At 41.4% G+C, this 21107-nt stretch overlaps 1 protein-coding gene across 8 annotated transcripts in view; it reads right to left on the minus strand.

The window, feature by feature from the left end:
- Positions 1 to 21107, minus strand: part of LRGUK (leucine rich repeats and guanylate kinase domain containing) — a 139122-nt gene that overhangs the window by 81919 nt on the left and 36096 nt on the right. For all 8 annotated transcript variants that reach the window (XR_004276755.1, XM_032304526.1, XM_032304522.1 and 5 more), the window contains 5 exons: positions 18080 to 18223; positions 12916 to 12996; positions 11216 to 11302; positions 9745 to 9851; positions 4721 to 4840 (listed from right to left, as the gene is read on the minus strand). Coding sequence is in view for 7 of the 8 variants with exons in the window: in XM_032304526.1 (XP_032160417.1) it covers positions 4721 to 4840; positions 9745 to 9851; positions 11216 to 11302; positions 12916 to 12996; positions 18080 to 18223 (539 nt within the window). In the remaining variant the exon portion in view is untranslated. The remainder of the gene's footprint in view (positions 1 to 4720; positions 4841 to 9744; positions 9852 to 11215; positions 11303 to 12915; positions 12997 to 18079; positions 18224 to 21107) is intronic.

Here is a 21107-nt window from a genome sequence, read left to right on the forward strand (position 1 = left end):
AAGAGAAGACGTCAGAGAGGAGGAGAATGCGGATGACAGAGCCTGTATCCGCCGCAGAACCTTCTATTACGATCGACCTAAGATGACTTGTGGGTTTTTGAATCCTGTCATCCAATTTTCACATGCAGAAATGTTCGCTGTGGAGTAGGCTGCCCAAATGTGAACATCTTAAAAAAGAAATGCTGCATAGTGAGAACAGTGTTTCACTAAACTCAGAAAAAAATGATGCCTAATTTTAGACAGAAATCTGCCTGGGCCATCACCTTCAGTGTCCTTTTTCTCCCCAGTCTCAATACAATTCCATTTGTAATTTAGAGTTCCATGAGTTTATTATTTACTAATTAATTGGCTAGTTAAGTCATAGTTTGCAATGGGAGCCACACCAAAGAAGAACTGAGTTAGAGATGACCACCAGACTACAACACTGGGCTGGAGAGTCTGAGAGTGAGTTTGGACATTCGAAAGGCCTCTTCATGGGCCAGCTGTCCTGGAGAATCTTAGCAAATCAAGTCCATGGGGAAGAGATGACGATTGGGAGGGGAAGGAATCCACAAGGTCAATGGAATGGCCCAATATCCAGGGAAATGTAATAGGATGAGAAGATGCCGGAGAAGAACTAGCCAGTTGGATGAGGAGTAGAAATGTTTCAGTTTGATTCAGAAGCATGCAGTTTTAGAATCTCAGTTCTGGACCAGATTGCCTCAGGAAATAACAAACATCTTGCTACTGGAAATATTTAGGCAGAGGTTTGGCTGTGAGCACATCTAAATTCAAGCCCATGTTGTGATGAGCACAGGGTGTAATGCTAATGAATGGTTGAACACCACATCAAAAACTCATGAGGTACTAGATGCTGGCTAACGGAACATAGTTAAAAAAAAAAAAATTCAATCACAAGGGGGAAAAAAAGAAATAAGAAAGAAAGAAATTCAAGCCCACGATAGCACACCATCTTGTTAGTAAGGGAACTCTTTCAAAGGCTACCCTCAAAAGCCCAGATCTTCCTAGGGCATTTGGTAGAAGAATTAAATTAGTCCTAACCCTCGATGCAAATATATGCCAATAACTGCTGAGCAGAAAGAGATCATCAGCATCTAAGATGTTGGCACCACATCTGAGTATCCTATTCCAGGAAGCCACCACCCCACCCACTCTCCAGTAACGACACGCCCACTTTCTAACTCACACCATGGTGAGCTGTGACTGTACCCCAGCTGGTCCCCGGGTCTCCGGTCTCCCCTTCCCACCCTCTGCCAAGCCGCCCACAGGGCGCACTTTCTAGAACTGCAGCAGTCCTCAAGACACTCCCTGCTTACAAATCCTTTCTGCTGAGACTCCTGTCTGCGTCTCTGGTCTTAACTTCTGCCGTCTCCCTGCACACTTCCGGTACTCCAGGCTGTACGTGCAGTTCATCAAACATGCCTGCCCACCCCAAAGGTGCTCCCGCTGGAGTTCCACAGCCCACGTGTCTTCCACATGTTCTATCCTGGAGATCATCGCAGCACCCATCCAACTATCCTGTGAGCCAGCACTGACCTGCCTGAGTCTCAGACTAGATACTAAGCTCCCAGGACAGGGCCCACGTCTGTTTGTTCGGCAGTTCCCTGCCGGCACACGGCTGGTGCCCAATAAACACTGATTAGATGAATAAATGAGCCGTTCTACTGGTTTGTCACATCTGGATAAGCAGGCATTAGGTTAGCCTGCATTAAGGTAGCTGCGGTTCATACATCTCATTTAGCTAAAGAGCTGTGGTCTTTTCCGTGACTGTGCTAGCGTACTAAAAGTAAAGATGTTTAGCAGTCAACATCAAGAAAAAGGTCATAAAGATAGAGACTGCCGTAAAATGGAGATCTCAGAAAGAAGACTAAAGTTTTCTTTCATGACTATTCAGATCACTTTCCAGGCCTTAAATGGGGAAGGTGGACAGGTATACTGGCACTGTTTTATGTTTCTCTCATTATCCATCACTCTGCCAGGGAGCCACTGATTTGTGTGGTAATATTAAGGTTGGAAATAGATTTTGAAGGCAGTAAATTCCTATCCCCACGTAGAACTAATACAGGTAAGGAAAGAACCACCAACCTACTTCTAAAACCAAGAACAAATAGAAAAATCAAAACCTAACACGAGGACAATTCTAATGCTTGCTAGACCACCTTGTTATGATTTTAATATTGATATATCTGGATACACAACTTAGTGCATAAGAATTTCCTTGAATGTCTCAATCATGGGGCAGTGTAATTTTAAAAGGAAGACAGAATACCACGAGAAAATGAAATAGATGGGAAAGAAAAGATTCAAGGAAAGAGCAGAGAAAGTCCCTTTGTAAATACTTGTATATTTCAAGATGAAACTGTTTTCATGCCTTTTTTCCCCATTTCATTAAAAATCAACAAAAATTATGTTGGATAAGGAATTTAAAAATCTAAACAAGAACAATGTCTTGCCTCTGAAGATGTGCTTTGGTTTCATCACTTGTTTTAATCAGAAAGTTGCTGCATATAAAGTAGTACTTTCTTACCTTCTCCACAGATGAAATTACTAGCTGTCTAAAATCTTTTTTTTTTAATCCAATGATACGATCTTTCATCCATACCTTGATGGAATTTTTAAAATGATGTGCCACTGAGCAAGTTCTGAACTCTGCGTCCATGGGGACGCCAGTGAATGGTGGGACAATGCTTCGGAGCCTGCAAGGGAGGTGGGTGAGTGGGTGTGTACTTGGCAGCAAGACGGCAAGGCGCGTCTTTCCACGCTGGCCGCTAATTCCAGCAGGAGGAGAAAGATAGCAGTAGCAGTAGTAACTGTAGGCACGAAGCTAGTTTTAAGGTTTTGTTTCACTGCCTTGTGCCTCCACGCGACACTAATTAAAGGTCTGAGTTCCCCACTAGATTACAAATTCCATTAAGGCAAGGACATTATCAATCTTGTTCTCACTGTATCTTTAGGGCTTAGCACATGGGAGGAATTCAATAAATATTTATTGAAAGAATTGGTAAACAAATGAATGAATCCATCCATCTCTCCATATATCCATCAGTGGCAGTAATGGAAAATCACCTTTATTTCTTATCACAGTAATTTCCCACGAAATGTGGTATAGAATACCCTTAATTCATTCATCCCGTTCACTCAATCTGTCACTTGGTTAACAAGTATTTCTCGTGTAGGTATTAAGCGCCTGGTCATCTCCTGAACACCGAGAACCAAATGGTGGGCAAAGGTGACATTGGTCCACACTCTCCTTGGGCTTACAGTTGAGTAGACAAACGTTAAATCAGTCACAAGCATGGTGGATAAGCATTCTAATAGGGGAAAAATAGGATTTAATAAAAATGAATAAGAGGAAGGCCATCCAAGTGGGAACAGAGAGGCAGACTATCTCACAATCTTGGTGATTGTGAGACCTCCGAGAACACCTCCGAGAACACACCTGATCCTGCGGGCCTCCATAAACGTGTGTCACAAACCATATGAAGGACCTGGCGCTCAACGTTTATAACATAATTAAAAGGAATTTTAATCAGAGAAAGCCTTGGTTTCCGGAATTCTGGTTTGCTAAAAGGTTCTGGGTTTACATGTTGGACAATGGTTGGGATACACGGTCTGCCAACTTTCACCTTCCATTCACTGTGTTCTACTTATCTACTTATCTACAGGTTCAGCACCCCTATATAGGTAGGCATAATGGCACTCTATACTTTTTCATTCTAATGTTAAGTTTTAATTTATTTTTGTTACTTCAGGGTACTTAAAATATATTAGTAAATAAATCATTTTATATATTTGGATCCCGGAGTTGTTCAAATGAGGGATGTAATTTTAGATATCTAAATAAATGGACCTGTTTCAAATAGGATTTACATTGTTTGAACATGTACAGCTTAAGGGAAGGCGAGGCATTAGAAAATAATTTGCATTGATTTTTCTTGCTGTCTGAAAAATCTTTGCAGTCCCCTCCTCTGGTCACCAACAGACATTACTAATCTAGAAGTAATTGCTTTGCCATAGGTTAAAAATTAAGAGGAAACCAGTTCGAAAGACCACAGTGGCGGCTCTAAATCTGACTCCCAGAAACCTTTAAAAAGTCTTTCAGATCCCCCCTGCAAAAAAAGTCTTTAAGCCCAGCTGAAGAATTTTTTTAAATGATCCTCATTTGTTTGATATTCTCCTCTATTTTAACCAGACCATGAGGGCAAAATGTCTCCTCCAGAAAACTGGAGTGCCGTGAATGCTAGCCCAAGGGAAAGAAAAGGAAAAGCGTTTGCCGTCATTTCTCTTCCCTTCTCACGAGAGGGGCCTCAGAAGAGGCCTCCCCATGTGGAGATGAGGCAGTGGAGGTGCAAGTGGCGGGAGCTGGGGGGGGGCGGGGAGGCGAGGAAGGGAGCTCCGGGCACCAGGTGCCCCACCCCCATCCTCATCCCTGCTGTCGCAGCCGGCGGCCACAGCACGAGCCTGGCCTCAAACGCCACCATGCTTCACTAAAAATGCACGGACTCTGCAACCCTTGGAGAGTGATGTCAGCGGTCAGTGAATGAAGGTGAACATTTGGGGGAATAAAGGATGACAACATGCAGGGTCTCTCTCACACTGTGATAAATGGCAAAGAAACCGATGAGCCTTCTCTGTGCCTTTTCAAGCTTGCTGAGAATTAACAGCCCCAAGCAGCAACAGCCGACATTTTACATCCTTCCCGGCCAGTGAGCACACTTACCCGTACCGGAAGTACGTGCTGAACTGTCTGCAGAGGCGGTGAGCAAGTTCTCGTTTCCCACAGGCTTCAGGACCGGCCAGAACCAACATGGGATACGGGGCGTCCAGGCGGGGGAGAGTGCTGGAATACAGGGCAGGCAGAGACGGCCGGGTCTGGTCATATACACAGCCAGCAGGCCGGGTCTCCACCCCAGTCAGGCCTAAGTCAGGATCTCCAGTCCAGTCAGGCCTAAGTCAGGGCCTACACCCCAGTCAGACCTAAGTCAGGGCCTACACCCCAGTCAGGCCTAAGTCAGGGTCTCCAGCCCAGTCACACCTAAGTCAGGGTCTCCAGCCCAGTCAGGGCTACGTCAGGGCTTCCACCCCAGTCAGGCCTAAATCAGGGCCTACACCCCAGTCAGGCCTAAGCCTGTGACTGAGCACCTGCTACCTGCAGGCACTGGACAGGAGGCTGGTCCTACTTTCCCGAGCAAGTTCGTGATGATAGGTCAAAAATAATATTCAAAGCATAGATAATAAGTCAAATCCAAATACATGTAAATTTACTTTACCCACATTTTTAAAAGGAAAAATATGGTAAAATGTGTTAGTTCTTAGTTGATCAAGTATTTCCCTAAGAACTTCAACATGAAAAAAGGAAGACTGCTCTCTGAGAATTAAGTTTTAATATCTATGCCCACTGAATTAGAACACAGATATGCAATGAAAATGGTAATAATTAAAATTTACCTGAGCAATCAATATGTCCCAGGCACTATTCTAGGAGTCTGATGGGCATTAGCTCATTTAATTACTACAGGAAGTGGATGAAGATGTTTCTATCATTACCTATCATTATCCCCGTTGGATACACAAAGAAATTGAAGTACAGAGAGGTCAATTAACTTGCTCAAAGGAACAGCTAATGGTTAAGAGCTAATATAGGAATCAAGGTATGGCTTCTGGCCTGAAGACTGGACTAAGGAGTGAAAACATGCTGGCTGATGCGTGTGAATTCCACTCATGCCACAACTATAGAAATACAGAATAAGATATATTTTAAGAATACACGCTAAGGTATAGATTCGATGAAGAATGGAGGTGGTGGCGGTATAATTTTTCAATCTCTCTGAACATTCACAGGGGAAAAACACAAAAAAAGGAAAAAGTTAACAGCAAAAGCCCATGGATAACATGTGTAACAAAACCAGATGAAAAAGTTTTTCCATGAACCAAAAGCCCACAGAACCTTGCACATTGCAGGGATCTACACGGGGGGAAGAAATGGGGCAGCAAGTGACACGCCTGAAGACAAGGGAACCCCAGCAGGGCCAAAGGGTATCCATTGGAAAGCAAACAGGCTGAAACTCTACATGAACAAAATCTGTAGATCCGTATTCATAATAGCTGGATTTGTAATAGCCCCAAACAGAATCAGCTCAGAAGCCTTTCGAGAGATGAATAGTTAAACTAATCGTGGTACGTTCACACAAGGAATATGACTCGGCAAAAAATAAAAAAAGGGAATGAGTTGTTGGTATATCCAACAACTTGGGTGCATCTCCAGGGAATAAGGCTAAGTTTAAAAAAAAAAAAAAAGCCAATCCTAAAAGATTATACATGATATGATTGTTTGTATCGTACTCTTGAAATGACAACATGATAGACGTGGAGACTGGACCACTGGCTGCCAGGGAGTAGGGGAGTTGAAGAGGAAGGAGGCAACTGTGGTCCTAAAAGGGAAGCGCAGGGATCCTTGTGACAAAACTGTTCTGTGGGGGTGCTCATACGATCTAGACATGTGGCAACACCACATGTAACTAAATGCACCCATGAGTACATGCAAAGCTGGTGAAATCTCATCAGGCCGGTGGGTTGTACCAATGTCAAGTTCCTGGTTTTGATATTCTGCTGTAGTTACGCAAGGTATCACCCCTAGAAACCTCTAGAATTTCTCTGTATTATCTCTTACAGCTGCATGTGAACCTAAAATTATCTCAAAGTTATACGCAACTTATGAATCATTGAACACTATGCCAAACACTAATGATGTCCTATATGTGGGCTAATTGAATTTAAATAAAAGCAAATAAAATTATATGAAAGTACAATTTTTAAATGATTAAAGAGAAAAAAAATTGAAAGTGACAAATATTGAGTATAGACAAAGGAGATCTTCTATCTGAAGGAGAAAACCAAAGCAAAGGAACAGAACAAATATTAAAGACCATAATTCAAGAAAACTGTCCTGAAATTTAAAAAAAAAAAATAAAGTAAAACTATGCATTGAAAGAGTACACAGCATACCTGAGAGTATTAGCCCAGAATGACTAATATTAAGACAGAAGTCTAGCAAAATGACCTGACTTTAAAGAAAAAAAAATCACTCAGGTAGAAAAAGAGAACACATGACTTACAAGGGAAAGGTAACTGTTTTTAGATTTTGATAGATGTTTTGCACCGCCCCCCAAAAAAGAGTATCATCTTTTATATATTCAAGGAAAAAGTGTGAGTCATGGATTTTTAAATATAACAAAAATGACTTCCAAGTATAAAGGACAGAGAATATTATCAACATGTAAGGGTTCAAGGGATACTATCCCATAGCACATCCTAAGGAGTCTACAGGAGAACAAGCTTCGCACACCCAATTAACTCAGGAGACATTAATACAAAGGTTGATGGGAAGCCAAAAATGTGCAGTTATCCATAGAACTAAGACAAATGACGGCAAAGGGGGAAGTATGGTGGGTGACGGATACACCTTCTGACAATATAAATATGGTACACTATTTTTAAAGTGGGTGATTGATAGTTACATAAAATATATACAATAGGTAAGTTCTCAGGGATAGAAAGGAGATACAAAGTCTCCAGGGACCAGGAGTAGTGGTAGGAACTGGGCTGTTACTGTTTAGGGGTTACAGCTTTTGCTGGGGGGTGGAGGGAGGAAAAATTTTGGAAACAGGTGGTGATGATGGTTGCCACACAGTGTAAATATGATTAATGCCACATACTTACACACTCTAAAATGGTTAAAATGGCAAATTCTAAGTTATAGATACTTTACCACAATAAAAAATGGGGGCGGGGTGATGGGAAGAGCATAGGCAAAATATTATTTCAGTGTTTTCGGCAAGCATGTCAGTGGTAATATTAGGACTGATACTGTTGTGCTGCAATATGGGATTTTAAAAAAGTAATTATGGGATATTCTAAATCCATCTCCCTCTGTGTCTTTGATGTGGGAGGGAAGGAGGACACAGATGTAATAGACAGGAGGATAAGTAAAAGCTCAACTACCGTCTTGAAATTGAGTTGTATCAGTATGAATTCAGGAGGATTTTATCATCTACCTATAAATAAATATGGATCTATCTATATAGACTAGATATAAGCGCATTGAATAGATGTAGACAGAGACATATAAGTAGATAAACAGGATAGATAAAATAGACCAGTGGGTGATTGGATAGATGGGTGGATGGCTGGACGAAAGGAAGGAAAGAAATACATTCTTAGGTCTGTCCACTAAAAAGCCTAAAGACAATGACCAACTCAGTAGCAATGATTACTTCTAGCAACCAGGTTGTGACTGGGAAGAACCATTTCTCACTGAAACCAACCAGGGCTTCTTGGAGAAGTGGTTAATTCCAGAGTATGGACAGGGCTTGTAGAAGATGAGCCTGGAGGACAGGAGAGCAAGAAAGCTATCAGTGACCACCAGGCCAGAGTCAAGATTCTGCCATGTAATTTTAGTATTGTATCCTCACCCTAGTCGCACCAGAGGAAGGGACAGTGTTCCCCAATAATGCAGCATAAGAGTGCCAAGGTCAAGAGTTAGGGTTCCCTGTAGGGCCAGCCTGGGATGGGCAATGGTAGTCTTGCCCCTGTCTCCATGAGTTTCTCACAACAAACACTGCTTCATTCTGGAGCATCTGGGACTGCTTGGCCATTTTGCTCTTGTCTACTCAGTAACCACAAATGATGATGAAATACGTGGTTTTCAGACAGTGCTGTAAATTTCTTTGATACATATTTTTATATAAATGTACCCTAAAGCATGAAACAACTAGCAATCTCATAAACTAGGAAAGAAATACAACGAAGACATAAATGCCCTTCTTTTAAATCAAATGTGCTTTTCCAGATGTATGCAAATAAATGATAAATCAGTTCACCTAGAGGGTGACCATAAATATATAAAACTGTCAATGTCTATATTATTAAATTACATGTAAAAAATCATGTCCTGGATGCAAAATAAAACATGTGCTCTCTGTGGGAAACCAACTATGTGAAGTACAGGAGCAAATACCACATAAAGAAGGGAAGCCATTTATAACGAAGAGATTTTACAAGTATTTTTAAAATGCCTTTGGGTATTGATAGAATTTCTGCAATATACTTATAGCATAAATGGCCATCTGCTCCAACAGATTGTTTAAAAAGAAACGGAGAAACTGTGGTAAATCTGTCTTTGAACTTAGATGTGAGAGACTCTGTTCATGCGCTCAGCTAAGCTGGGTGACTCACGGGCTCAGTGCAATTGATGTAAAGACGATCTCAAGTTTCCTTTGGGCTGGCTGGGCTTCCTTCTATGGACTCTCTCATAGTTTGCATTCATGCTCTTTGGCAGGGCTATCCAGCACTCACTCACAGCTAAGGAAAAACTTAGAGTGGACGAAATCATCACAATTCTCTGTTCATGAGGCAAAGGTCTATGGTTCTGTCCTATAGCAGGAAAACTGACCCGTTTTTTAAACATGGCGTTTCGCTGTCTATATCATAGCTAACCACCATTCAAGGGGCCGGATGGTCAAGGGGAGACGAATCCACTCATCTCCACACCTGGGAAACCACCAGTGAGTGAACCCTGAGCTCAAGCATGTGACGATAACCCTAAAACTGAGACAGTCAAAGAAAGACCCTCCTCTCAGAGAAGGCGAGGAAGGGATGAGTCACAAAACAGAGGGCTGGGGCAGACGACGACGATGTCCTGGGCTCACCACCCTGAGTTCTACCCTGGGGATCCCTCAGGAATACCTGTCAAAGATCCTCTGGGGCTGCATCACGCTGTTGACGACATGGGTCAGGTGATCTTGGGCTGCGACCACTTCAGGGGGAGGGTCGTATATATTCACAGCTGCAACCTTTTCCAGAATTAGAAATGCAAGAGGAAAACATGCTTCATTTCTTCAAAGAAGACAAGTCTTAAATTTTCTTGAGCAAAACATTCAAGACAGGCAACCGGGTATGGAAAATCCCTTAACGCATACTCATGACCTTTGCGCTCCATCTTCCTGTCTACTCTAACTTTCCCAAAACCTAAATAAGGAGGGTTATCTTAAAATACCGAGCTGGAGTCCACGGGTCCCCCACTTCTTTCTGGTCTCTGGTTTGGGAGGGAAGAAGCAAACACCAAACCTCTAAAGCCCAAGAGTACTTTTAATATAGTAAACACTCCCTCTTTGAGCCTGAGAGGAAGGAATAAAATACTCAGTTCTAGATCCCAGGTCGTCGCTACCATGGGGATGTGTTCCTCATGCCATCTCACCAGGAGCTAATCCAATTATCTCAAATTCTACCCAAACCTCCTCCTCTTTCAGCAGAGCTTCCTGTATTCAAAGATAGGGGTCTTTCCCTCGCAACGCAGACTTCTCTAACCAAATGTCCTTGTCGCCCCTCTACATCCACGATCCTCGTGTACCCCACCTTTACTTAATGCAGGCTTTTGAACTGCACTCCCTTCACAAAACGTTAAAGAGAAAGAGAAATCTAGGAAGTGCCTCTGAGTTTGAGAATAACAAGGCACTAACATCCATAACTATTTTCATCTGCAATTTCCAAGAGGCACGTATGAAGCGGAATATCTGCCGCTCTACATGCTTATAACTGTTTTCATGCTCACCTCAAATTTGCATTTAGTGTGAGAAATCCTTCGTTAATGGAGATTTCAGCTGTCACCAGTCACTAAAGCAAGACAAAGTCCCACCCCGGTATGGTAGCAGGAAAGGCAGATGCTAGTGTGTCAGGTCCCATCACACTGGAACTGTGTGTCCAGGGGGATCATGAATTTAAAGAGCGGAATTAAGGGTTTAAAATACCAGGAGAGTGATCTGAGTTTCTTTTGATTATATATGTAGAATGACATAATAATAAATTTCATTATTAAATGAGTGTTTAGAGCAACACAAACAGAATCACACACCCTCCAGGAATGGTAGTTCTCCAGAATTAACAGACTGCCATTGTGCTGCTGCCTGGAGCCATGGAGCGCGGCTTCCGACCCCACTGCTGGCCTGTTAACTGAGCAAGAGCAGCACCTTCGCCGCATCCGTGCTGATGCTCAGCTTCGCAGGGGGTTAAGCCACAGAGTAAGGAAACACTCCCTAAATAAGCCATTACTTCCCATATTGTCACATGCACCACTTATTGATTACATTGGTCCCATGGTGGGTAGCAAAGCCCTTGAGCACACTAACTCTCAAACACATGGAATAATGTGATTACATACCTTTTCTTCCACTTTAATTTTCTTCTGGTCTAATTCTGTTAATCGTAGGAGCATAAAAATCACGAAGAACCAATATTCAGATTTTTCCTAGTTAAAATATGAAAAGGAATATTCAGTTGCCTTCCTTTCCCACATAAGCAAGCACTAGCATGCTACTCCCACAAGTAGGTGTTTCAGCTTCTACCCTGTCGACATACACACACACACACACCCCTCAGGGTGTTTGCACTTCCACGGTCACCAGTCCTGTCACATTAACCCACATGCAGACTGTGCCTTGTAGCTTACAAAGCTCTTCGAACTTGTGATCTTGTTAATCTCCCTGTGACATAAGCAGGACGGGTATGACCTTCCTCATTTCTAAAGAGAAACTAACCAAACCTCAGTGGTGAAGCATTTCACCTAAGATTCTGTGGCTGGGGATTCAAATCCTGTCCTCTAGCTCCAAAGAGGTTCATTATTGCAAATGATGAACATTATTTATGACGACTTTGTATTTGTTTAGTATTATTTTGTATTATTTTGAACTTGTACTGTTTGGAATTTATTTTACAATAAATAATATTCACTTATAGAACAAATTCCTTATTACTCCCAACCATCTGCCATGTTGGGATTATCTGGCTTTTAGAAATATAATTAAAGTTTTGTATTAAGAAGCAACATCTTTGAAGAGAAAGGTATTAGTGGGTGATGCATTTATAGATAAGAAATTACATGAAATGAACATACAAAAGTACCCTTTTTGTCCTTTGTTGGATGAGTTGGGGGGGTTGTGTATATAAGTGAGCTAATGCCCAAAGGGTTTGTGGTATTTATTTATGCGCATGCGCAAACACTCCCCAAGGCTCTAAAACTGGAAGGGGGGAGGAGGTTGGTGGCTACTTTGTAAGTCCTGTTCCTTTCTTACCAGAAATGCTTTTAAGTCGGCGGCCACTATTCCCATACCAAGGACTGGATTTATTTTTTAATCTTGTTTTTCATTTTTGCTTGTGCTTTTTTTTCTTTTTGTTGGCCAGACATGTTCCTCAAGTTACCCACACAGAAAAAGGTACTCGGAGGTACATTTAAATTCAAGAGTCTCTGGAAAGGGAAGGGAAGGGTATAGGTAGCAAAATGGAATGAAGGACAAATGGAAAAAAAGGGAGGGACAGAAGCCAGGAGAGAGACTCTATCAAGGGTAGGAAAGACAGAGGCTTAACAAACAGTGGATTTTTGAATACCAGAGGTGAACAAGCCATAGGAAATAGAGTATTTCTTTCTATAATACTTTTTACAACACCACCAATTTCCCCAGCTATATCCAGACCAATTACTATAGATATCTGAGACCTTTCCCCTCGTACACCACAGGAACCAGTAGCTGTCTACATCTCTGGCATGGTGCCTTCTATGACAGAAAAGGACATTGCTCCGGGGTCAGTGGCTGCGTCAGGTGATTTTTATTACCAGCTGGGATGAGTCACATGTGACCCCCCCACAAACCCTTCCCAGCCCCTTCCCCCAGCCCCAGACAGGGCACTCCAGGCTCCACTGTGGCCTAGGGCACCAACAGCCTCTCCTTTGCCTAAACCTTCCTTAGAGATGGAGAGTGAAGGTAAACACGGGGCATCACATCCCTGATGCTCCTTATCAAAAGTACCTCTTGAAGAATTCCAAGAAGCTCTTCACCCCCTCTCCCCACATATTCTCTCTCTCACCTGAACTGGATTTCTTTGAAAATTGAGAACCCGGAGGAGAGGTAGATTTTCAATGTATTCTATTTCACCCAGCTCGGCAATCTGTTTAATCAAAGAAACAAAGTATTATCAGTAGACTAACTGTGCAACCCATAATACAAGGTTCTGTGAAAGGAGCTGACTGGGATCTTCTAACGTCAACTTCTTTTAGAAACCGCTCTGTTGCGTAGCCCAGCCTTCTAAGGAGTATTCGGATCGCAGAGCACAGGAATGACCGTGTGCCGCCTCACTAAATGGGAACACACACAGCCATGTTTTCTTTTTTCCTCTCTGTTTAAAGAACAGTGAGCTGATCCTCCTCTCAGCCATATTTATTTTAAGGCAGAGATAACTTGGTATGCAGAATCAGAGAAATAGGACAAAAAACGCAGATGGGGGCTCCGTGGTTCTCTCTCCTAGGCCCTAATCCTCCTAACCCTCCTGTTCCCCAGTGTCCCTCCCCAGCCTGCCTCTGCTAACCTGACTATTTGGGACTGGTGAAGACTTCTTACTACGCGTGCATGTGTAGCTCTATTGTTTTTTCAACAAGAGGTAACTATTTTAAGGAAAGATAAAAACAGAAATGATAGGACACAGTTCTTGACATGGGTGTTTGCCTTACAATTTTTTGTTTACACTGTATCCTTATGTTTTATACTCTTTTCTGTGTAGGTTATGTTTCACAACTTTAAAAAAATGAAAAAAGGTTGCTGGTCAGTTCCTTAATCTGACCAACGAGAAAGCTTGGGTTGCAGAAGGCCTGTATTTCCCGCCAAAACACAAACAGTTTTACTTAAATTTCCTGTAGTTAGCATAATTGTAATTTTATTTCAAATGTGGCTATTAACTTTTGCAAAAAAAATTAACAATCACTTCATTTCTATTTCTCCCCAAGTCATTCCCGTGTGCGTTGTGAACACTCTCCAAAGGTAGTCACCAATAATTCCTGAGTTATCTACCACAAAATGCAGCTAAAATTAAACTACTCCCAGAGCTAAATCAGGGAAGGACATATGCACCATGTTCAAGGGATGCCATTTTCAAAGACGTAATATAAAAGGAAAATTCTGAGTCATCATATAGAACCTGCATTAGTTCTAGATGTTTATTAATAAGCAATCATCTGCTTATACCAATGCTATGCTATCCGACACAGCTCTTTCAACACAATAGCTATATCCATAAGAGTGACATTTAGATCTTCTGCAAGATAAAAGGATCATTTTTTAGATACCATGTGATTCAGGAAAGGGGAATAGTCAACTAGGTTCGCACTGCTTGGTCAGAGCAGTGGGCTGATTTTCCTCTAGCATACAGCCCCTGTGATTGGGACCCAACACAGATGCGAGAAGGGGGATGTTTTCCTGCAATGAGCATGTCTCACCACTAAGTCCTGGCCATGTGCCCCGGCACACACTGCTGGTGAGCGTGGAAACTGGCATGTTTTTCCTAAGAGGCAAGCTGATGGGTTTACGTGTACATAAGCTATGAACCAGCGGCCCCATCCTCAAGAGGTGTGCACTGAAGAGATCTCAGACTGGCAAACATTCGATAAAGAACACTGGGCCCAACATTTTTAGTAAAAGCTTAAAAATGCCTCAATTCTGAATAACCCCACCATTACGTGATTAAATGAGTCATAGCACAGTCCCATAATAGGAATACTATGCACCCTTTAGAAGGGTAGAGATATCTCTGATAACTGACATGGAAAGACCTTGAAATGTTGCAAACAACATGAATAGCATGGTCACGGACTACATAAAATTAGAACTAAAATGTCAGCTGGGAGCATCTGGTCTTTTGAGAGTCACATGAGAGGGATCCTGCTCCCTTCCCCACTAGCCCTTCCAAAGGTAGGAGGAGGCTGTTAAGGGGAGAGCAAAGCACGTAAGGGCTAGCCCGGCTTCAAGATCCTACGCCTGCTGACTTAGCCACACTGCACAGACACTGGCTGTCCCGACTGTGCCCTTGGTCCCTCTCCTGAAGACCTCACCCTACAGCAGACCCATCCTCATGTCTTCTTCTCAAATGCCAAGCCCAGGGCTGTGTGCCTCACAGACTATTCGTTACAGTAGGTGTCGGGGTACAGCGCCCCAAATGACTTGAAGTGAGACATCACCGGAAAGATTCTTTCCTGGAGGACCTTGAGCCATGTCACACCAGCAGAGCTATCCCCAGATTCCAGATGCCCCTCTTCTCAAACCTCCTCTGCCCCTGGGGGTTACTCCCGACCCCTAGCAGCTTGGCAACTTCAAATTCCTAGGGAGAACAGTTCAGTTGACTCATGTCACCGTTTCCTCCTGGGCTATGCTCTCCCAGCCCCAGCATCCACACTTAAAGCCCCCTGTGAAGGCTTTTTTCTTTGACCGATTGGCTGATTGATTTGTGAAATAATGACACTGAAAGAAGGAAAGCAGTGTTCTCTGAGTAACTCCCCAACCAATGTCCTGTTTCTAGAAGAAAGGCCTGAGGTTATCATAGTGTTAACATTTGGGAGAGAAGTTTTAAATGGCAGAAATGAAATCCACGCTAACGACTATAGAGAGTGATAAGGGCCCCCAAATCACCCAAGATGGGAAATATTTGCAAAGGAACCTAAAAGAGATGATGAAATGATCGTGTGAGTGTACAGCCATGTGCCAGCCGCTAAAAGCAAGTAAATAATACTGACAGAAGTACAAATGATAAAACATCGAATTAATCATATGAGGAGCAACAGCTAAGTTATGTTTCTGTAAAATGACAAACTTTCCATCCCTGACATGGTATTCTCAGTAGTACTGGGGAAACCTCTGAGGAAATCTGTGCAAGGCACGAAGAACATTTCAAACTACTGTTGGTTGCTCTCCAACCTGCCCAGTGGGGAGCTGGGGAATTATGTTATTGTTACGGGCTCAATTGTTCCCAAAGGATTCCCTGCTTTGGGACACATGGCCACTTTTTCTTTAATAGAGTCTCCTGAACATTTGAAATTTATAAACTCCTTTACTCACTTAATGATACTTTTTCCCCCTTAAACATTTTCAAATGTAACTTGAAATGCCTCTTGAAATGGAAGAAAATGATATATTTATTCATGAGGTCTTTCTAGAGCAGCACTATCCAGTATGGTAGTTACTAGCCATACTTAGCACTTGGAGTATGGCTAGCATGAACTGAAATGTGCGTTAAGTACAAAATACACATCAGATGTCAAAAGCTTAGCATGGGCAAGAGGTTATAAAGCTCCTCATCAATGATTTTTTTTTAATATTACATGTTGACATGATGATATTTTGGATGTATTGGGCTAAATAAAAGATATTATTGCAATTATTTTCACATGTTTCTTCTTACTTTTTTATTGTGGCTACTAGAAAACTTAAAATTGTATATATGGCTCACAGTTATGGCTTGCATTATATTTCTATCAGAAAGCACTCTTGGGGGCGCCTGGGCAGCTCAGTGGGTTAAAGCCTCTGCCTTCGGCTCAGGTCATGATCCCAGGGTCCTGGGATCGAGCCCCGCATCTGGCTCTCTGCTCAGCAAGGAGCCTGCTTTACTCCTCTCTCTCTGCCTGCCTCTCTTGTGATCTCTCTGTCAAATAAATAAATAAAATCTTAAAAAAGAAAGAAAGAAAGAAAGAAAGAAAGAAAGAAAGCAAGCACTCTTGTAGAGCATTATACTCTAGGCTTTCCTGAAGGAAGAGTCACCAGCATTTCATTTACTGTATTATGCTTCAGCATCGAGAACACTGAGTCTGGAGGCAAACCATCCTACATTTGCATCCTGGCTCTGCTCTTCGCTAGGCGTAGAATTTGGGGCATGTTACACTTAATTTTTGTGCCCCAGTTTCCTCATCCAGAAAATATGACAATAGTAGGGATATAATAAGGATTAAATGGGACAATGGATGTGAAGCGCTTAGAACAGTGCCTTGTGCACGGGTATCAGCAAATATCTCCAGATGATCCTTTGACTGCAATTATTACTATTATTAACATGAATCATTATTCCTTCCCCTGACTTCTGAGATGCACTCAGTTGGGATTCGATGAATGCATTTCACCTTTTCAGTACTCCCTGGATACAGGTGAGAACCATTTTCATGGTAATTTCACAAAAGGACACTAAACCCGTATGAAATAGAGACTATGCTGACTCCATAAGACATGTGGCACAGGGAACAAAAGTTAAATGAACTTTAGAAGTTGACAAAACAATTTAATATACAAATCAAGTCAAAATAAGGACTAAGAGTTTTGTCTGTGATTAAAAGTCTCTTTTGTCTGTGATTAAAAGTTCCAGAACTAAAGATGGCCTTTTCTTGATGTTTAGATGAACAGGTGATGCAAGTTCATTGGAGAAAGAATCATCAGACATAACTGATAAGCACCATCGCATCTGAACAGAGAAAGGTCTCCACAACACCACATCTCCCCCCAGATAAGACCCATGCCTCTTTCAGGGCCAAAGTTTGCATTTTCAGGAAGAAATAGTCAACTTCCTTAGGATGTCTTTCCAAAAAATGTGACAATGTACTCAGAATAAAATTGTTTTGTAGACATTATTGCTTAAGTCATCAATAAACCATGATTACAAGCCCAAATGCTTCACTGAAAATAATGTATAGTAAGAGTGAACGCCAATTTTTATAATTTGTGAAACAAAGTTTGTTTTAAGCCAGATATGGAAAATTTGAGTTTATCCAATCCCCAACTCCTACAGATTAGGAACATACACTATTGTTACCAACAGAATATTGGACTATGACTCTTCTCCTTAAATGACAGTCACGGGCAACACCAGCCTGAGGCTCTTCTCATGTTTCTCATTTCCCTGCTCTGACACTTCAGATACTCCCAAGGTCACCTTTCTATACAAAATTTTACATGAACACATCTACTTCAGAAAATCATGTCCACTCGATTGCAGATTAAACCCTGAAAACAATGTATTAGGAATCATCAAATTTTCAAAAATTAAGAATCATATTAATTACAAAAAAAACAAAACAGTCCTTCTGCAACTATTGCTCCTGGAGATTTTCTAGAATAATTCTAAGCTGGCATTTTAAGTAAGAGCCCTGGAGAAACTAATAATGGGTCCTAATATGTCCTCTTAAGCAGACGCTGAAACCAGGACAGATGATGTGTGACGTTACCTTATTATCTTCCAGGTTGATCACCTCCAGGAAGTCATGGTTCTCCAAGCCCTGGAGGCTGCTGATCTGATTGTGGGACAGATCCACGATCTGCAAGGCTTTTAGGTCCTCCAAACCCGTGATCTTCTCAATCCTGTTACTGCTCTACAATTGGTAAAATGCATTCAATATCTTAAAAGCTTCTAGTAAGAAAAAGTGTAAGGCCAAGTTTTCATTCTGGATACTGCCCAAATCTCCCAAAATCAACAAGCCTTTCTTGTTCCCCTGCCCCCTCCCATTTCCATCAACCACCTCCCTAAATGCATATATAAACACCCCAGAAAGAAATCCCAGTATTTCAGCTGGAAGAACCAGAATGTCATATTTTCACTAAGGTTCATGCAAGATGAATGTTCGAATCAGTAGGACAGACAGAAGCTAGGTAGTATAAGCTTTTAACATTGTTTATCTAAAGCCTGAAGACAGCATGACTCCATGCTTACCTTCAGAAACAACATTTAATGCAAGTCTTTCAGCACCATTGTGTTACACCATTCAAATAGTGTGACTACCACAAGTGCTTAGTTTTTAGGAACATTCTAAATATAATCACTTCATATCACAATGGCCATAGTAGTCTGATTCATGGCTTGAATTATTCATGTTCTTGTGCAGGTTCCTCCTCTGGAATCTAGGCCAGACCTACGACTTCCCTTAAGCAAAAGAATATGGCAGAAGTATGCCAGCTCCAAGTCTAAGAATTAAGAAGGCCTAGGAGTTTCCCTTCTTGTGTCTTGGAGCCCTGCGCTGCCATGTAAGGACTCTAACTACTCTATTAGGAGAGGATTTTTGGAGAGATCGCATGGAGAAGAGGAGGTCACATGGAAAGGGGCCCTGACACTAAAGAGAGGAAAAATCAGCCATTCCAGCATCCCTGCTGAGCGCAGCCCCCAGTCTGCAGGCTGAATGAAGCAAGAGAAGCAGAAGAACCACCCTGCTGAACCCAGCTCAGATTGCAGAATGGCTAGCCAAAACCATGGTTAACGAGTAATATTTCTCCATGCACTACACTTGGGGTGGCTTGTTATTCAACAATAGATATCTGTGTTCTTCAATAATTCACACATAAGCATCTTCTCAGACAATGAGCATAAAACAAAGATTCAGAGATTCTCTTTCCCAACCCCCACGGACCATAACCAGAAATGACCGTGGCCACAATAATCTGCATTTTCTTGTGCATTTTCCGACATACAGTTCCTTGGGTTTCTTAGCCTCAAATTGTAAGAACATGCCACAGTAAATTTACACTTTCAGTTTTAGTTGGGAATCATAAAGACAATTTTGAGGTTTCAATTAATGACATAAAATGCCCATCTTTAAACTTTTAATACTTTTAATAAGCACTTAACTGAAAAATTAAATTACAGCATGCTCTTCCATCTACAGTATTTTTCCTGATATATGATTCCTGGTACTTTGTAATAGCAAGATTTCATTTTCATCCTATCTTTCATAAGATTTCACTTCAGTAATGAGCAAGATTTGTAGTCATTAGTTTAATTCTGTGGCTCTTTAAAATATATTACTAGAATGTTGGTAATCTACAAAGCTGGGTGATAATACATGGGGGTTCATTAAACTATTCCCTTTTTAAAATATATGTTTGAACAATTCCATAATCAGAAAGGAAAAATACTCATAACCCCCCTTTGCCCAAGTTAAGTCGAATTTCCTACTATTCAGAGTTCAAAAAAGTTCTAAAAAGTGTAATAGGAAAGGAAAAGAAAAAACTGCACTAAAGTTAACATAATATCTATACTAATTTAACTTATTGAAATAAGACCTCAATATCCTATTTAAAATATGCCCACATGTAAAATTTATATACAATACAGTTCTTCCCAAAGGACTTTGAAGTGTTAAAACTATGGAAGACAGACTGTAATAAATCTTTACAGCGTCTCTGATGGCTTTCAAAGTGGTAGATGCAGAAGAGTAGAGTGAGGCATAGAAGCGTTTAATTAGTTAGCCTATGTTCATAAAGGAAGGCCGAATGGGGAGATATTCAGAATCACAATATTTCTGAGTTGAAAGTCATCTAGTCAAACCCTTTATCTGATGCTGAAAAACGGACACATTGCCCCTCAAAGTGGACATCCAGTTTCAGCAAGTTCTTTTCTGCTTTTCTTTTTTGTAAAATCATGATTAGCAGGGAAAAGGAGGCCTTTAGAGCACAGCTATTTTCTTAAACAGATGAAATGGGAAATATTCTTCGTCTCCCTAATTTGGAAAGGAAAATATAAACGGCTCTTAGTAAGACAAAATGAATTTTAAAGTGTGGAATGTATTGTCCTCCCTTGCTCAAAGAAGCAGTTGACAGAAAAGCCCATGAGTGACCCACATTATCCCCTTCCATTTAGAGAATTAACTGGTGCAAAATTTATATACAATACAGTTCTAGAGAATTAACTGGTTTGTATAGCCAATTATTCTTTTTTTCTCTAAAAAAATGTAAAATTATTTATAGTAGTAAAGCAGTTGGTTTTCTAATTCCACACACTAAAACATGAGAGCATTAATTGTTGAAACAAATATGTATCATTTTATCTTACATATTTCATTAACATTGTGAAAGAAACCCTTACTCTTCTCAAAAATGTTAAGGGAAAATGAATGATGGCATGGTTCATATTTTCTGATTCATCTTGGGTGACTGGGGCAGGGACTTGAAACAATCCCCCTAATTTATTTGTAGAAAAAATATGTCTTTTATGCTTTTTCTAAAAAGCTGCTTGAGATGGGACAATCAACATGGATTACTTGTTTAGTTATTGAAATAAACTCTTGGGATAAAAGTGCTATGTGTTAATCTTCTTAATCATGAGTTCAGTTCTCCTGCCTCTAAGCACACCCCCCTATCTCTTTCTACATACCATGCTCCACTTAAAGTTAAGGGGAGTGCCAGTACAAAGAGACCTCTCCACGCCTCCAGTCCATCCTTGGTACTGGAACCAATACTTTGCCCTCACCTAACTCACTGTGAGGA

This window comes from Mustela erminea, chromosome 11, assembly GCF_009829155.1.
Source record: "Mustela erminea isolate mMusErm1 chromosome 11, mMusErm1.Pri, whole genome shotgun sequence".
Taxonomy (NCBI): domain Eukaryota; kingdom Metazoa; phylum Chordata; class Mammalia; order Carnivora; family Mustelidae; genus Mustela; species Mustela erminea.